Raw genomic sequence first — 17176 nt, 5'->3', positions numbered from 1 at the left:
ATTCCGTCGTATTATAACATCAAGTGTACCTCCCGCATCATGTGTAGGGGTATTTACTTCTTGTGAACAATCGAAATCACTTAAAAGTGCATTAAAACGAACCGATTCTGAATCCGTCTTGCGGTCGAAACGAATGTTCAGATCTCCAGTTACGTATGTTACTTCTGTACATTGATGTAATAAATTATATTTACATATAAGTTATTAATTTAAAAAATACTTGGTACACTTCCACTTATTTATTTTGACCAATTAGCGCTTTCACCCTCTAATGGGCATCTTCAGACTGGTGAATATTATACAGTGTATGGATAATTTATACAAAACTAAATACTATCTTAAGTGTAGGTACACTTAAAAATAAGTTGAAAAATATACAATACGCAATATTTCAATGGAACAGAGGCTAATTGGTCAAAATAAATAAGTGGAAGTGTACCAAGTATTTTTTAAATTAATAACTTATATGTAAATATAAGGTATTACATCAATACAAATTAATGTTTGCATTCGGTAAACAGTGTTCATTATAGTCCTTAAAATATAACATTAAAATGACAGCTGCCAAACTAATGTCACTCACTAGTGATGGGAAATTACTGATCACTGATTGTATACGTTAGGTTAAGTCTAGGAATTTAGCAAAAACATGTGTTTGCACGTGTGCGATACTGCGACAGTGACTAGTGACTACCGAACATCTACGAAAGCTACCCTTCGGATATTTTTATCTGTTATGCTATCCATAGTGTTGAAGTGCTTTATCTGTTTAGTTTCTTATTGTTTACTTTTTAGCACGAACACTTTACAAATTTACTATTATGGTCAATGTTTGTTTTTGTAAATTTATTGATAATTTTAAGTTGCCAGAATTTCACTCGTCCATGCACTTTGTAGCTGCAAGACGATTAGTAATCTAGCTTCACTAGGTAAATGTTATCAACTATCAAATATTCAAATTTAGTAAATGAGGTCTAGAATTCCAACCGTCCATGCGCTCAGTAGCTGCAAGACTTGTTGTTATCTAACTTCTGTTTTTATGAATTTGTTTTTTATTTCATTTTTTTGAATATCACTAAAACTCTAAACTCCATTGTCAAATAAAAAAATAGAAATGTAAATAGGGGCTAGATTTCTTATTGTCCATGCGCTCTGTAGCTGCAAGACGTGTAATCTAGCTCCTATATATCATAACTGCCGACGAGAAACAAGAATCCTAACCGTCCATGCACTCTGTAGCTGCAAGACGTGCTGGGATATTTATTTATTGTACAGCGCCCTTGAGGTGATTTTCACAAAAACGGCGCTATATAAATTATCCAAATATAATAAATAAATATAATAGGGTTGTTTTTGCGTTTGTATATCAATTTTCGGAAACAGAGTTTCACGTTTGCATGAAAAACTGATAAAATCGATTTGATCGGTACACGGTCAGTGATCAGCACTTCCCCACCACTAGTGACATTAGTTTGGCAGCTGTCATTTTTAAGCTTTATTTTAAGGACTATAGTTGTATATTTCTAAATGGTCATTCTTTTAAGGAATTTGTTTTGATAATAAAGTAACTCACCAAGAAACATCAATGCCCATGTCATCTGACCTACCTTGGTCTTAAGGGCAGTTCTGAAGATGAACAGTCTTGCTTTTGTTGCGCAAATGTCAAAGAGTGACGGCTGTAAATTTGACAATGAGGAATTCCAGCCCAACCCGGAATTAAATTTTTAAAATGTTTTCGTGTACACGTGAATATTTAAAAATTTTAGAACAGTATGAAATATCTCAAAAACGCACGCAAAAATAAATAAAAAATGTTAAAAATAGTATTCATTTTAAAATCGTAAATAATGACGTCACTCCTTATATCTACGTGTAGTATTTCCGGTTTCAGCTTTAAAGCCCCCGCACCTTGTAAGGAACGTTTTGACCATAGAAAAAGAAGAGTATACAGTATAGAAATAGAGAGTATATAGAGTATAGAAATACTTTGTTGACATTTCAACCAGAGATTATGTCAACTTTCTAGGTTTTTCTAAATCGAAACGTTCGTAAAAACAACCATTACATAGAAATGAGCAAATTACGATCAACATGAAGTAATCAAAGCAATATTCCATAGATTCTTGTCAGGTCAGTGAAAGTAAGAACGCCAACCGTTTCATGACGTCACTACTGAAAAGTGACTCACTGATTACAGTCATTTGGCGCGGTATTTGATAAATGTAACATTAAAAAATCATATCTTTGTAAATAACGCACAATTTTTTTTTTTTATTTATTTTTGCTTAGTTAAATAGTACGCTAATAGAAAAAAATAAATAAGAAAACAGTGGAATTCCTCATTCTAAAATAGCACTGAATTTTGAATGATAGCTCTTAACGGAAAACCTTTTGTTTGGTATTTTTTTATGCTGATTTGCCAATTTGGATCGCTAATCATCTCGCATGTTTCTTTTTTCCTTCCACACGCTTTCGCAAGATCGTCATCACACTGAAGAAATCTCATTTGAGATAGACGTAGAAGGTGAATTTCCATCATTATCTATCATTGTATAATAAATAGACACATTACTCCCATACTAACTGCATCTTAGATATAGCGAATAATGCGTTGCACTTAGTAAAACAAAGGCAAGAAAATCACCATACACATGCAAATATTCACAAATATATTTCTTTCTTATTTAAATTTGTTGCAACAGAGAGTAAAAACATTTTTGAGACGGGAATGTCTAGGCATTTACAGGGCTTATGACCTGTCATTGGCTAGTTTAACTGGCGACTTCAGGCACTGTGTAACATTCACCCTTCTGCCCATGTTTGAACATCCATATTTCCTCAACTCTTCCATTTGTTCAGCCGGATGAATCTCACCCACATGATAAAGGCTTCAGCTCTTTTACTTCACAAAAGTCAAACAGATGGAAGAGTTGAGGAAATGTGGATGTTTAAACATAGGCAGAGTGGTGAATGTTACACAGTGAGTAAAGTGACCACTTAAACCAGCCAATGACAGGTCAAAAGCCTTGTAAACGCCTAGACTCCCATATTCCCTTCTCGAAAATGTTTTTTCTTCTCTGTTGCAACAAATTAAATACGAACAATTCTTTAGGGAGAAAATCCAGCAAGTCTGCAAGCATTTGGACATATTCAAAACATTGTTGAAAACTCACTAAGCTGATGATGATTCGAAAATGTTTTTTATTTTGGAATGTTTCGTATGCGTGTGGGACGTTTTCAAAATGTTTTTTTTTCTATATTTCAGATCAAGACGCTGAAAAGAATATAGAGGCAATCACAAAGGACGTGAGATTGGCGACAGGGTTGGGCATAGCGCTCCGCATCGGCGGCATCGCCAAGCTAGAATTAAATTACTGCTTCCCGATTTGGCAGCAACCTGGCGACATCGCCGCTCCGGGCGTACAATTTGGTCTAGGCATTAACTTCTTATAAACAAAAACAAAATTACAATCTTTTCCATAGAAAAAATTCAACCAGTACCGCGTGAGAGTTGTAACATCATTCTAATCATCATCATTCCGTCTCCCGCACCCAGCGTAACATTAGTAAACCAAATGCGGCATATTTCAATCATCTGTTGCAAGATGGTAAAGTGATCATTCTTACGCTTCGAGTGCCAGTCCAGGACCTCAATTACAAACGCTATCTTCATCGGTACATATCGGCACGGTATACTTAACTTTTCTACTGTCTCTGTCTACCTCGGTATGCTCTACAAACTTGTTGATTCATCTTTTCATTACAGTCATCTCAGATGTCATATGATCAAATTCAACGAATATGTGACACCGAAACTTTGCTCCGTGTTCGATGCTAAATTAAAATTAAAAAATTACTTATTATTTTTCGTATTTGAAACAGACTTCTGTCATTAAAAGCTATTAAATATCGATATTAAAGCAAAAAGTACTCACTTAAACATGATTTTTATATGACATTTGACAATTCCCGAGATGGTATGCTTAACTTTTCATCTGTCTTTATTTACCGACATCGATATGTCGATACGAACTCTCAAGAAGACAGGAAAAAATGTAATAATTATATTTATGATGGTGATAATGATATTTGCGAGAAATATTTTTGTAAATAATTTTTTCTTTCTCGAAGCTTCTAGTAGAATATTGATTGTTAATCCTCTACAATTCGACTGTAGAAATTTGACCGTGAATTAGAAAAAAAATGTAAATAAAATGTATGTTTAATTAATAAAAGTATTGTTATTTCTTGTTACTTGTGTTTTTACTTTTTAATTTTTTTTACATTTATTCATAAATCAAAGTAAACTAATTGCCATATGAATAGTAAATAGGTGCGTAGATTTTCACTGTCATTGTTTTTTTTTTAAAGCCAATCAACAGGATTATGAAAGCTCTAACAGATTGGCATTAATGAGTATATATTATGTAATAACACTTAATCTAAACAATCTTTGTGAAAGCAAATTATTCTACCAAATCCCAAAAGTAACACTCCCACACAACCAGAAGTCAAACTAAAGGGTCATAAGTCATGGGGTCTACCGCAAACTCTGAATTCGGGCAAAGAAATTTCAGGTTTCTGGGCCCCAAAATATTCAATATGTTACCCGGACATTGCAAAACCATGACCCGAATTCAATTAAATAAATTTGTAAACAAATGGCTACTGGATTTATGTAGCGAAAAATCGGAAAACTTACTCAACAACATTCTAAAATAATAAATGGTATATTTAAATATTGTAAAACTCTATAATAAACTTACTAGTAGGTAGTCATGTTATTGTTTATTTTTGCATAAAAATGTTTGCCTTAAAACAGGTTGCACCTAGTAAGGCAGACTCCAGAATCCGGAGAAATCTATTACCTACTCGTAAGTATGTAAGTAGTAGATAAAGAAATTGTAATTTTTTGTTAATAAACATGATGATTATTATTTAAATTTACAAAGGTATAATTCAATTAATTAAATTTGTAAACAAATGGCTACTGGATTTATGTAGCGAAAAATCGGAAAACTTACTTAGTTCATAATGGAGTTCTGGTACCAACCCTAATGTATGGAAGCGAAGCATGGAGTTGGAAAAAAAGGGACGAAAGTAGACTGAATGCTGTTGAAATGCGATCCCTCAGGCGAATGTGCGGAAAAACAATGTATGATAGGTGCCCTAATGTCGAAATTAGAGCAGAATGCAAGGCTGAGTTAAGCATTATCGACAAAATTAAGAAAGGTCTTTTGCGATGGTTCGGTCATGTGGAGCGAATGAATGATGAAAGAACGGCTAAAAAGATTTATGATGCGAATGTGTCTGGTTGTAGAAGTCGAGGAAGGCCGAGAAAGACATGGCATGATCAAGTACAACAAATTCTTGAAAGTGGTCATGTGAAAAGTCGGAATAATCGACGTGTGTGCATGAGAAGATGTATGAATGTGAAGGAAGCAAAGGAAGTGTGCCAGGACAGAGTGGTGTGGCGTTCTATCCTCTCTGCCTACCCCTTCCCCTCCGGGGAAATGGCGTGATGGTTAGTTAGTTAGTTAGTTAAGGTATAATTATGGCATAATCTAGGCGGACATGGTAATTGTGTCATCGCAAGTCAGAAGTTACAACATCACTTGCTTCTTGAACGCTTGCCTTTGCTGTAGGAACACATCGGCAGTACCGTTTAATCAGATTTTGTTCTCTGTTCTGAGAATCCTCGGCAGAGGGGAAAAGAATCCGATGTTGGTTTTATAATTTCCCACAGCAAAGACAACATTGGTACGCAAGTTACGGTGAGGTACATTAAGGTTAATCTGAGCAAGAATATCATGGGCATCTATACAGTTAGATATTAATTTGTGCAAGAATGTCAAACCAGCCAAAATCCTTCTGAATTCTAAACTGAAGATATTAAAGACTCTAGACGATCATAATAGTTAATTATGAAAGTATTTGATCCCATTCTAAATATTAACGATTTTAAAATTTACGTTTCACCAATTCAATCCGCGTTATGTGAATCTTATAATTAATAGACCATATCATAGAATTAAATTCAAGCAAGCTAAGAACAAATGATTTATACAATGTAATTGCAATTTTTAGGCTTTCGAATGGCTTAGATATTCGCAAAATACATCCACAGATTTTGGACGCTTTCTTGGAAATATGATCAATGTGATGATTGAATTTAAGTTTGTTACTCTGTTATCAATATGTATCTTTTTTAGGCGATATTGTGTAAGTCAGATTCGTTTTGACGTTTCAGCTACCATTGCAGGAGCTATCTTCGGGGTCAACTGTGTGGTTCATAGTAAAATATGCAAACAAAAATCATTCCGTGTCTTTTTTGCAGTGTGAAAAAAAAACTGAAAATCTGCAATAGCGGAACGCTTTATACACAGGACATCTTTTCGTCTTCGAACCAAAGATTTTGCATGAAACTAGAAATTACTGAGCACGAATAATAAAAGAGGCAATTGAAATACACAGACACCCAAATAACATAAACAAAGACGACGTACGATGGGCTGAAATTAAACTCAACGTGGTTTCTGGCACTACACATTACAAAAATGACTCGGAATGTGTCTACTGCCGACTGTGACATGGTAAAAATTACTAGTACATAAACACATTGTCCGCCTGGTAGCGTTCTGGTCAGCGCGTTTGCCTTCCATGCAAAAGGTCTCGGGTTCGATTCCCAAAATGAATATATATATTTAAAAGTAAGTGCAAGGTTATGAGATTTTTTTGTCTGGAAATCCCAAACATAAATGACTTCTCACTGAACGATGAAATATTTTTCATCTGTGTCTAGTATATGAGATTTAGGGATTATACTTGACACTAAACTGTCTTTTACAGTTCATACTGAACATGTTATCAATAAATCCTTAAAACTCCTTGGATTTATTAACAGAAACACAACTGACTTCAAAAATATCAACGCCCTTAAAACTCTCTTCTGTTCCCTAGTTCACCCGCACCTAGAGTACTCTGGTCTCCATATTATGATGTTCACCTCAAAAATATTGAATCAGTTCAACATCTATCGAAAAGCGTTAAGAGAAATTGCATAATTTTAAAAAGTAAAATACACATTATTAAGAACTAAAAGCGAACATATTTTTACACAAAATTTATACACAAAAAAATTAATAGATGATTGTTAAAATAAAATAATAATCAGTATAAAGCCTTGTTACATATGAGCCATTAAATTATTTTTTCCTTAAAAATTTTGTCAACATTTTCTTTTAAGATCTGCTTAGGAATCTTATTAAAAATTTGAGTAATTGCATAATGAAGTGTTCTTTGGCCATACTTGTTTACAAACCTCGGCACTGACGAGCTTTCACGTTGTGCTTTGTATTATGTGAATGTAAATATCTTTTCTGGTAGTTACTATCAAATCGATATCTAGTAACATGCATAATTCTATGATGGACTGGCAGGGTAGCCATTACCTCTTCCTGTCTTTCTCGTTCCTTCAGCACTCCATTGGATCTGACACTTGACTTAGAGAAAGCGGCACCAAATACGCGTAACATGTAAGGCCCTCTGGAGCGAGCTCCTGGCACCACACTGGCGCGATTGGATTCCATTGGCGCGATTTATTGAAATCTAAAGCGGCGCGGCGATCACAAAATAATCACGCGACTGATAAAGGAATACTGAGGTAGGTTAAGAAAGGTTGTAGTTGAAATTGTGACAATAATCGACACTGCATACCTACTATTGTCATATGACATATACATTGATGTACCTATATAACTAGAGTAAACATAAGCGGTCGAAATATGTTCCCTCAACCTGCGGCCAATTGGCATCTGTTTTATTAAACGGACTTTAGTCTGCTGCGAGCAAAATGAAAAATGCGCATGTAGATCAATCACAAATAACTATCGACGTGCTTAAAAACATGCTAAGATTTGAACAATCACAATGAACAATTATGAACATACTTAAGTTATCGCAGTCATAAGTCAACGCGTGTGTAATCTCTAAGTCAACGCTCGTGTCGGTTTGTTTTTTGTTTTCCTCGTAAATAAATACAGTTCACTGGCAAAAATCGGCGTTTACTAAAAAAATACTACAATATATTGCATTTGCAAAATAGTAAAGAGTATCTAATACAAAAAAGTGAAAATTAAATTACAATTTCTATGGCGACTGCTTTTCTTGACATTTAGTTTGCCAACCGCCGGCTACATGCAATGAATAGCATGATAAATAATAAACAAAAAATCTAAAATAGCAGTTTTGGAATATTTTCCATATTTACAATAGTGACATTCAAATATGTGATTGCGCAGCAGGATTATACGTCGCGAAACGTAAATATTTTGACATTTAATATTAGGTGTTCACAGATGTTCCGTTGTGATAGCGAGTACGATAAACAACCATGGTGAGAAATTATTATCACGTCGCTTATTAGCACGTCGATAGTTATTTGTGATTGAGCTACTGATGAGTATCAATTTCCTTTGTTTGACGTTGGTGTGGCTTATCACGTTTTTACAATACACCATTTGACATTTAATTATCAGTGTGGCCATATACGAAGCAAAGTGTAGTCGCATGCAAAAAAAACTTCAAATCAACCACTCTTTACAGAATTACACCACTAGGCCCCGATTACAGTGGGAAGTTAACAGAGTTATCTTCGACTGTCTATAAAGAAAAATCGATATTTGTGTACGAAAATGAGTTTGTTTGCAAGAACATTTACAGTGTTTTCATTGGTAACATGTTTAGAAGAAAAAATATAGGTATACATATTCTGCTTTTCATACAGAACACTTAAATTTACTTAGTAGATAAAATTGAAAATAAATGTAAACTTTGCATTGTAATCGGGGATCAGGGCCCTGTTAGTTATTATGATTATTAATTATATAAGTCACTGAAACCAGCCAATGACAGGTCATAAGCCCTGTATATACCTAGACTTCCATATTCCCTTATTTGAGGTTTTCTCCATCCCTGTTGTAATTTGTTAATCTTAATGACTCCCGAGGGGGTGAAATCCAGTCTTTTGTCTACGAACATTTGGACAAACTCAAATATTGTAATGAAACCAACTGGTCCAAGAAGAAGTTTAAAAATTGAAAAATTGTTTTCAGGCGTTGCCTAGTATGTGAAATAATTCAGTCAGATGAATCTCTTCCCAACAATAAAGGTTTCAGCTCTTTAACTTCACTAAAATCAACAAATAAAAGAATTGAAGAAATATGGATGTTCAAACAGTAGGCAAAATAGTGAATGTTACACGGTGTGTAAAGTGGTCACTTAAACCAGCCAATGACATGTCATAAGGCATGTAAATGCCTAGGTTACGCCACATGTGCACACATTGATATATTATATATCTAGCACATTTGCTAGGATGGGGCGTTCGGATTTGTTTACTACCTACGGCACCCTGGTTAAGATGTTGCATTTTTTCTACCGTGGGTACCTATATTGTTCCGGCGACAGAATAACTATTGAACCGGCCGTGTGCACATGTGATTTTCATATTGTCATCGCGATTGCAAAAAAGATATTTTTGCCATCAATAATATTAAATTAAGTATTAAATCTACGGTGTGTATAATCCGTCAAGTGCCCCTTCTCCCTGACATCAAGGCAGGATCTGATCCTGACAGCCGCGAAAGAAGTATCAGCAATGGAGGCGCCAGAACCCAGAATAAGGTAGGAATTGCCATCATTGTATTTAGGGTTCTGTGGTAAAGTGAGCAGAGGATAACGCATTTATCGAATCGGCCATTTTCGAGCGCGCAACTGCCAACGGGCAAGTGGCGCGACCATGCTTAGACCTCCTTATTCCCTTATTTAAGGTATTCTCCATCCCTGTTGTAATTTGTTAGTTATATAAGTGTTATTATATTTAACCAACCATAATTAAGCCATTAGAAACTGTTCAAAAATTTATCTTAAAAATAATGCTTCACAAAAACCGCACTTTTCCACAATTGTTCTTAGAAGCTAAACTTTTGAAAATAAGATAAACATATTGCTTTCAAAATTTAAAATATATATCCATGAACCAAAATTCATTTACTAGCTATTCCAATATATCAAGTCTCATCTCATCTCTATCAAGGAATCGTGTGCTAGAAATACCATATTGTAAAACGAGCTAGCACAGAGGCATGCATATTTACAAGCCCAAAAATTTTAATCTTTTTTTACTAATAATATTTCGTTAATCCTAAATACGCACTATCCTGGATTCAAACTGAAAATATCAGCCTTTTTTTTCTATGATATATTTTGTTGCCAAGGGCAAGAAAGATTTAAGATAAGATTATTATTAAAGAATAAGAAATATTTTTGTGTTTTTAAATATTTTTTATTTCCTTTTTAATTAAAAATATATAAATAAGAAATTACTAAAAAATTAAAAAGTACCCCGTTATATTTTACGGAATATTTTATTTTCTCTTTCTTATTTTTATTACACAAAAATATTATACCTGTATATTATTATTGGAGCAAAAAAATCATATACATTTCTTGTATACCCACGAATAGGCCATGCCTTTGTGGGATTTTTTGGTTTAATATGTATTTAATTGCCATGTTATTATTTTTTTTTAAAAATACTTTTTCAAATAATCTCTTATGTATTTTGTAAAAAAAAATAAAAAAATACAATGATTAACAAAAATAATAAAATTAAAATAAAACACAATTGAATAATCTTAATACAGCTTGAATAAAATGACAGCTATCAAACTATTGTCACTAGTGGTGTGAAATTACTGATCACTGATCATGTACCGATCAAATAGATTTCATCAGTTTTTCATGCAAATATAAAACTCTGTTTCCGAAAATTGATATAAAAACGCAAAAACAAGCCTATTATAGTGTGTTCAAGACAATTATTCACAAAAAATAAGACATTTATACTTTTTTCATGACCAACATCAAATGTATTATTTTTTTATTCAATCAATTTACATTGATCAATTTGACCATCTCTAACGTTTTTGTAAAATGATGTAACCTTGTAAGAACGTCGTTAATAATTAGGTTTATTTTAGTTTTAAAGCTGATATCATATATTTATGTTGATTTATATGTCAAGCATTGTATAAAAAAAATATATTTACATGCCTGTTACGAATGATTTTTCGTGTGTCAATATAAATCAACCCTTTACTACAAAGTTATGTCGTCAGTTTTGCCGACAACTGTCATTCGAATCAAGCTATATTTTAAGGACTATAGGATTAAAAAATAACGACATCGAGACAATACTCGGTATATTTTGTTGGTCTATTAAATATTAGTCTAAATAAAAATAAAATTAAAAAGTTTATATTTGAAGCACTAACTTTGTGGTTATTCATTATAATAAAATAAATAAAACAACTTTGTTTTTAACCACTAATTTTTTTTATTTTTTTTTTATTTTTTTGTTTTTTAGTTACCTAAACCTTGACAAAGAAGCTTGTTTGCTTTGAAACCGGTCGGTGAAAAATAAAAATTAGTGGTTAAAAACAAAGTTGTTTTATTTATTTTATTAAAAATAAAATTATTTAGCTGTGATCGCTCAATGTGCGACAGAGGGGTGATAATGTGAAATACTTTCCTGCGGATAGATTTTTTTCAACTCGTATTTTTTTACCGAGACAGCGAAGAAAATTAGCCGTGGGCGAAATGTAACCAAAGGGGGGAATCTGATGATGGAAAATGGCAAAAAAATCGAAACTCATTGTTATTGACTTTGTCCGAGTAGCAGGGATGTGCAAAAATGTTCATTTATCTGATTTTTGTTCAGTGCCGAAAATCGGCGTTTATTATACATAGTAAATAAGACAATATGTTCTCGTATTCGGATTTGGCTTAATGATGCAGTTTTGTAAACTTTTTATCGCTCTAAAAACTGGCAAAATAGATTAAGTTATATTAAATTTCATATAGGGTCAAAGCACCGGTAAATGACCACCCCCCAGAAATGACAATTGGTTAATAAAACACAATATAATAAGAATTACAATATTTGAGTTTGTCCAAATGTTCATAGACAAAAGACTGGATTTCACCCCCTCGGGGGTCATTAAGATTAACAAATTACAACAGGGATGGAGAATACCTTAAATAAGGGAATATGGAAGTCTTTTGTCTATGAACATTTGGAAAAACTCAAATATTGTAATGAAACCAACTGGTCCAAGAAGAAGTTTAAAAATTGAAAAATTGTTTTCAGGCGTTGCCTAGTATGTGAAATAATTCAGTCAGATGAATCTCTTCGCAACAATAAAGGTTTCAGCTCTTTAACTTCACTAAAATTTCACATGAAATTTATTACATATAGAACGGCTCTTCTTCTTTATTTTATTGGTAATAGTTCTTGGTAACTATTTGTTACTTTTGTTAAAAATTTGTTTTAAACTTCTTTATTAGTGTTTTTTTTTCTTTTTTCGTTTCTTTTCTTAATTAATTTATAAGTAAAAAATATTTCTCTTTATCATTTTTTACATCATTGTATATTTTTCTACATAAACATATACTATTTACCTAAATATTAGTTTTTAATAATAATACATATATATATATTTTTTTTAATGTTATTCAAAATTGTCTTCTTTGTTATTTTTTTAACTTACAAATATATATATATATATATATATATATATATATTTGTTCAAATTCTTTACAAGTTATTTACAATTTGCTTTTTAATTCAATCACTTTTCTTATATCCACATATTTTTTTTCTTTTTTACCATGTAAAGTTTCACTTTTTATTTTGCATAGCAGTATGCTTTTTATTGATTCTACATGTATAAAAAAAAGCGTTGTTTATTTTTCAAATTACCACTACTATGTTTTGTACTTACCTGTGTATTTTTTGTAAATGCCCTATGGGCGTATTGTAAAATTAAATAAATAAATAAAAATAAATAAATATATCTTGTGGGAGCATATTATAAATATACACGAGGGTCTATATCATGGAAGATAGCAGTATATGGAACTAATAGTATTATTTTAATTGTGTTAGTTTATTTGATTATTTTTGGAAGGAGTAGTTATTTATTGAAACCTGACAATTTCTTTGTTCTGTGTTGTTTAGTTTATTTATCTATATATTGACTTTCAATATGCGTTTAAATTATACCTATATTGAAGAAAAAATAATAACTAAAAACTAAAAACTAAAACTATAAAAATTGAACGAAGTTTTCGCAGGTGGAATGTTTATTTTACCTTCAGTTTTAAATCTAGTCATTTTAGTATTTTAAATTTTTATTAACATATTACAACAGAGATGAAGAACATTTAAGAGAAGGTAATATAGAAGTCCAGGCATCTACAGGGCTTCTACAGGGCATCTACAGGGCATCTACAGGGCATCTACAGGGCTTATGAACATTCCTAGTGAGCAAATAGTTTCAATTAAATCGGCTGGTATTATAAAAGACCTGTTTTTTAATTAGCTATAAGAACATTGTTCCAATAGTTTTTTTTGATACAAATCGTGTTTTCAAGAGAAAAAGATGTTGAAAGGAAAGTGAATCCAGTAGCTCAATCACAAATAACTATCGACGTTCTAATAAGCGACGTGATAACGATTTCTCACCGTGGTTGTTTATCGTATTCGCGATCACAATGCAATATCCGCGAACACCTAATATTAAATATCAAAATATTAACGTTTTGCGACGTATAATCCTGCTGCGCAATCACATATTTGAATTTCACCGGTGTAAATATGGAAACTATTCCAAAAATGCTATTTTTATTTATTTATTTATTATTTATCATGCTAATCATTGCATTTAGCCGGCGGTTGGCTAGCCAAATGTCAAGAAAAAACGTCGCCATAGTAATCGTTTGTAATTTAATTTTCACTTTTTTGTAATGGATACTATTTACTATTATTCAAATGCACTATATCATATTATTTTTCATAGTAAACACCGATTTTTCGTCAGCGAACTGTGTTTATTTACGAGGAAAAAAAAACAAAACGACACTAGCGTTGACTTAGAGATTGCACACGCGTTAACTTATGACTGCGATAGCTTAAGCATGTTCATTATTGGTCATTGTGATCGCTCAAATGCTTCGCATGTTTTTAAGCACGTCGATAGTTATTTGTGATTGAGCTACATCCTGTCGGCATACTCAAAACATTGTTTAAAAAAACCAGTTTAAAACGTCATAGGTTCTGGTCAAACGCTATTTAAAATAGCCACTCAATTATGTGTTGACAGATTTCCGGTTTCTGGGATAATATATTTAGCGTGTTTTCATACGTACGGGGTTCTGTTTTTAAATGTCAGCTCAACTCGCCGACGACAATTCGCTATGTTACAAGCGAAGTTATTTCAAAATAACGTCACTTTAAAATCATAGCCCTGATAACAATACATTTTTTTTTATTATATTATTTTTGGCTTATTTCGATAGCCCCTTTCTGTTCCAATAAAAGTAAGTAAGAACAAATACAAACTCAAATTTGCTTTGTGCCAACCCTTATTTTTTAAAATAGGGGTAATTGTAACATTAGGGTTGCAGTTTTTTTGCTGATATTTCGTTTTAAACAAAAAATATGTCCGCGCTAGATTATCATCTTTCTGAATTAAATTTATTTTCAACAATGTTTTGAGTATGTCCAAATGTTTGCAGACTGACTGGATTTCCTCCCTGGGCAGTTATTCAGATCTAAATTTGTTGCAATGGAGGGAACATTTAAATGGGAATAATATGGAAGTCTGGGCATTTAAAGGGCTTATGACCTGTCGTTGGCTGGTTTAAGTGGCCACTTTTCATAGTAGAAAAAAAACCCTACTTTATTTGATCAAGTATCTAAGCAAAATAAATTTGGTTTATAATTTGTTGCAATAAAGGGAAAACATTTTTGAGAAGGGAATAATATGAAACTCTAGGCATTTAAAGGGCTTATGACCTGTCGTTGGCTGGTTTAAGTCGCCTTACCATAATTTTGTTATTCTTGTTTTATTTTGAGCCCCTTGCCGTCTGTTAAGTAGTTTATTAATTAATGATTTCATGTTCCGTGACAGAACGGCTTCTTTACGGAAAATTTACCTGAGAAAGGCAAAGAAATAAAAATATCAAACAGTGTCCTATGGACTGAAATGAGGCAGTGCGCTATGGTCGAAATTAAGGAATTTTTACTAATAAAATGATTAAATGGCCATTTATTTTTTTTTAACGTTTTCTATGAAAACTACATAAAAATACCGTCTTCAACATATTATACAGTTTCTTACACAGATATAGTTTCTTACTATAAAATACTCTGGGTATAATTTTTATTTATTTATTTGCTTAACTTTTTGTTCCTAATGTTATTTGTACATTGGCGGGCTTTTTGCCAAATGGCAATTTCTTCCAACCAACCAATAAAATAAAAGTTGTATTTTTATAATTGAAGTTACAGAACATTTTCAATAGAAAAAGAATATTAAAAAGCTAATGATATATAAAAATAGAAATAAACGTAATAAATTATCTTAAATCAAAATTATTACTCAATGGGAAAAAGGAAAAAAGAGGAAAGAGGAAAGGAGGAGAGATTAAGGAAGATAAAGGAGATGCTTCTTCAAATTACTATTCAAGTGATTAAACAGCCATTTTGTTAACAAAAACGTTTTCTTAAAAAAAATTAAAAAATTACCAAAAATTACCGTATTCTACCGTATAATACGGTAGAATACGGAAGCCAATAAACTACCAATATATGTTTGGATAATTTATATAGCGCCATTTTTGTGAAATTCACCTCAAGAGCGCTGTACAATAAATAAATATCCCAGCACGTCTTACAGCTACAGAACGCATAAATGGTTGTGATTATAGTTCCTCGTCTCCAATTATGATATATAACTATTATGATATATAGGAGCTAGATTACAGCACGTTTTGCAGCTACAGAGCGCATGGACAGTAAGAAATCTAGCCCCTATTTACATTTTTTTTATTTGACAATGAAGTTTAGAGTCTAAGCGATATTTTAAAAAACGAAGTAAAAAATAAATTTACAAAATAGAAGTTAGATTAAAACAAGTCTTGCAGCTACTGAGCGCATGGACGGTTGAAATTCTAGACCTCATTTACTAAATTTAGATATTTGATAGTTTATAACTTTTACGTAATATGATTTATATATTATGATAGCTAACATTACAAAAAGTCTTGCAGCTACAAAGCGCATCGACGAGTGGAATTTCAACAACATAATAATGATTTTAAAAAGTTTATAATATTTTTTTTTTTAAAAACACAATAATAATACATCGAGCAAAGAACTAGTAAGTATGGCAATTAAGTGAACATATAACAGCACAAAAAGTAAAATATAAAAAACTAAAAGGTATTTCTTAACTTATTATTAAGGTTAATGAGATGATAGACGATAGTCGAACTCGAAGGTATGGTACACCACCAGCTTTACATCTCTACACCGGACCAAAACCCGATTCAAATGTGCTTTTATAATTTACCTTGTTTATTTTGTACAAAGTTTATATTTATTAAAGCGGTTTTTTTCAGCTTTTTAAGAAGCTTCTATTTTCTATTTCAGATTTGGGATCAGGAGGGATATTTTGTATTACGAAACGAGATACTCCCTCATGTTGGAGAGGGTTCAGAAAAAAAATCTGAGGTATCTCTACATGAGGGAGTATGGTAGTTATCCGTGGCTCTATCCCACTGGGTTCCTCTTGGGTATGCTTGGGACCAATAGTTTACAACTTAGAAGGGATGGGTCTACACTGACCAATTTTTTCACACTGTTAAGGGGTTTCATCGAGAACTCGGCCATTTTAGAGAGTGTCCATTTTTATGTTCCTGATGGCTATCTCCGACAGCGTCAGCACAGACTGTTTTACCTCCCGGTTTCCAGAACCAACCTGCCTCTGGTCATGCCGATTGGAAGAGCAGTCAAGCAGCTGAACATTATCACTTTGGAGATCGACATCTTTCACATTAGTGAAACTATGTTTAAGAAGCAAATACTCTTGCTATTAGAGAGTATTATACCTTAATAATGTCGAACCATTGCTCAAGGGTTCTTGGTTTGATATAAACTTCCAATTTAACGTATTAAATCCTTTGTTGTTTGTTATGTTACTTTGTGAATAAATAATTTGAATTTGAATTAGGCGCATCAGGAACTTCTCAGCATTTGCTTTTGTGAAGA

The 17176-nt window shown here is 32.5% G+C and overlaps 1 protein-coding gene across 2 annotated transcripts in view; it reads left to right on the top strand.

The window, feature by feature from the left end:
* Positions 1-4254, top strand: part of LOC148277539 (sorting and assembly machinery component 50 homolog) — a 37714-nt gene extending 33460 nt beyond the window's left edge. For both annotated transcript variants that reach the window (XM_088232756.1, XM_088232755.1), the window contains one exon: positions 3266-4254. In XM_088232756.1, coding sequence (XP_088088882.1) covers positions 3266-3453 — 188 coding nt within the window. In that variant the 3' untranslated portion in view covers positions 3454-4254. The remainder of the gene's footprint in view (positions 1-3265) is intronic.
* The last annotated feature ends 12922 nt before the right edge of the window (positions 4255-17176 follow it).

Source organism: Micrasema longulum, unplaced genomic scaffold, assembly GCF_059751315.1.
Source record: "Micrasema longulum isolate JH-2025_06_02 unplaced genomic scaffold, ASM5975131v1 h1tg001016l, whole genome shotgun sequence".
In the NCBI taxonomy this organism is placed as follows: Eukaryota; Metazoa; Arthropoda; class Insecta; order Trichoptera; family Brachycentridae; genus Micrasema; species Micrasema longulum.
Note: the sequence above shows the minus strand (reverse complement) of the source record. Positions and strands in the feature narration are given on the sequence as shown.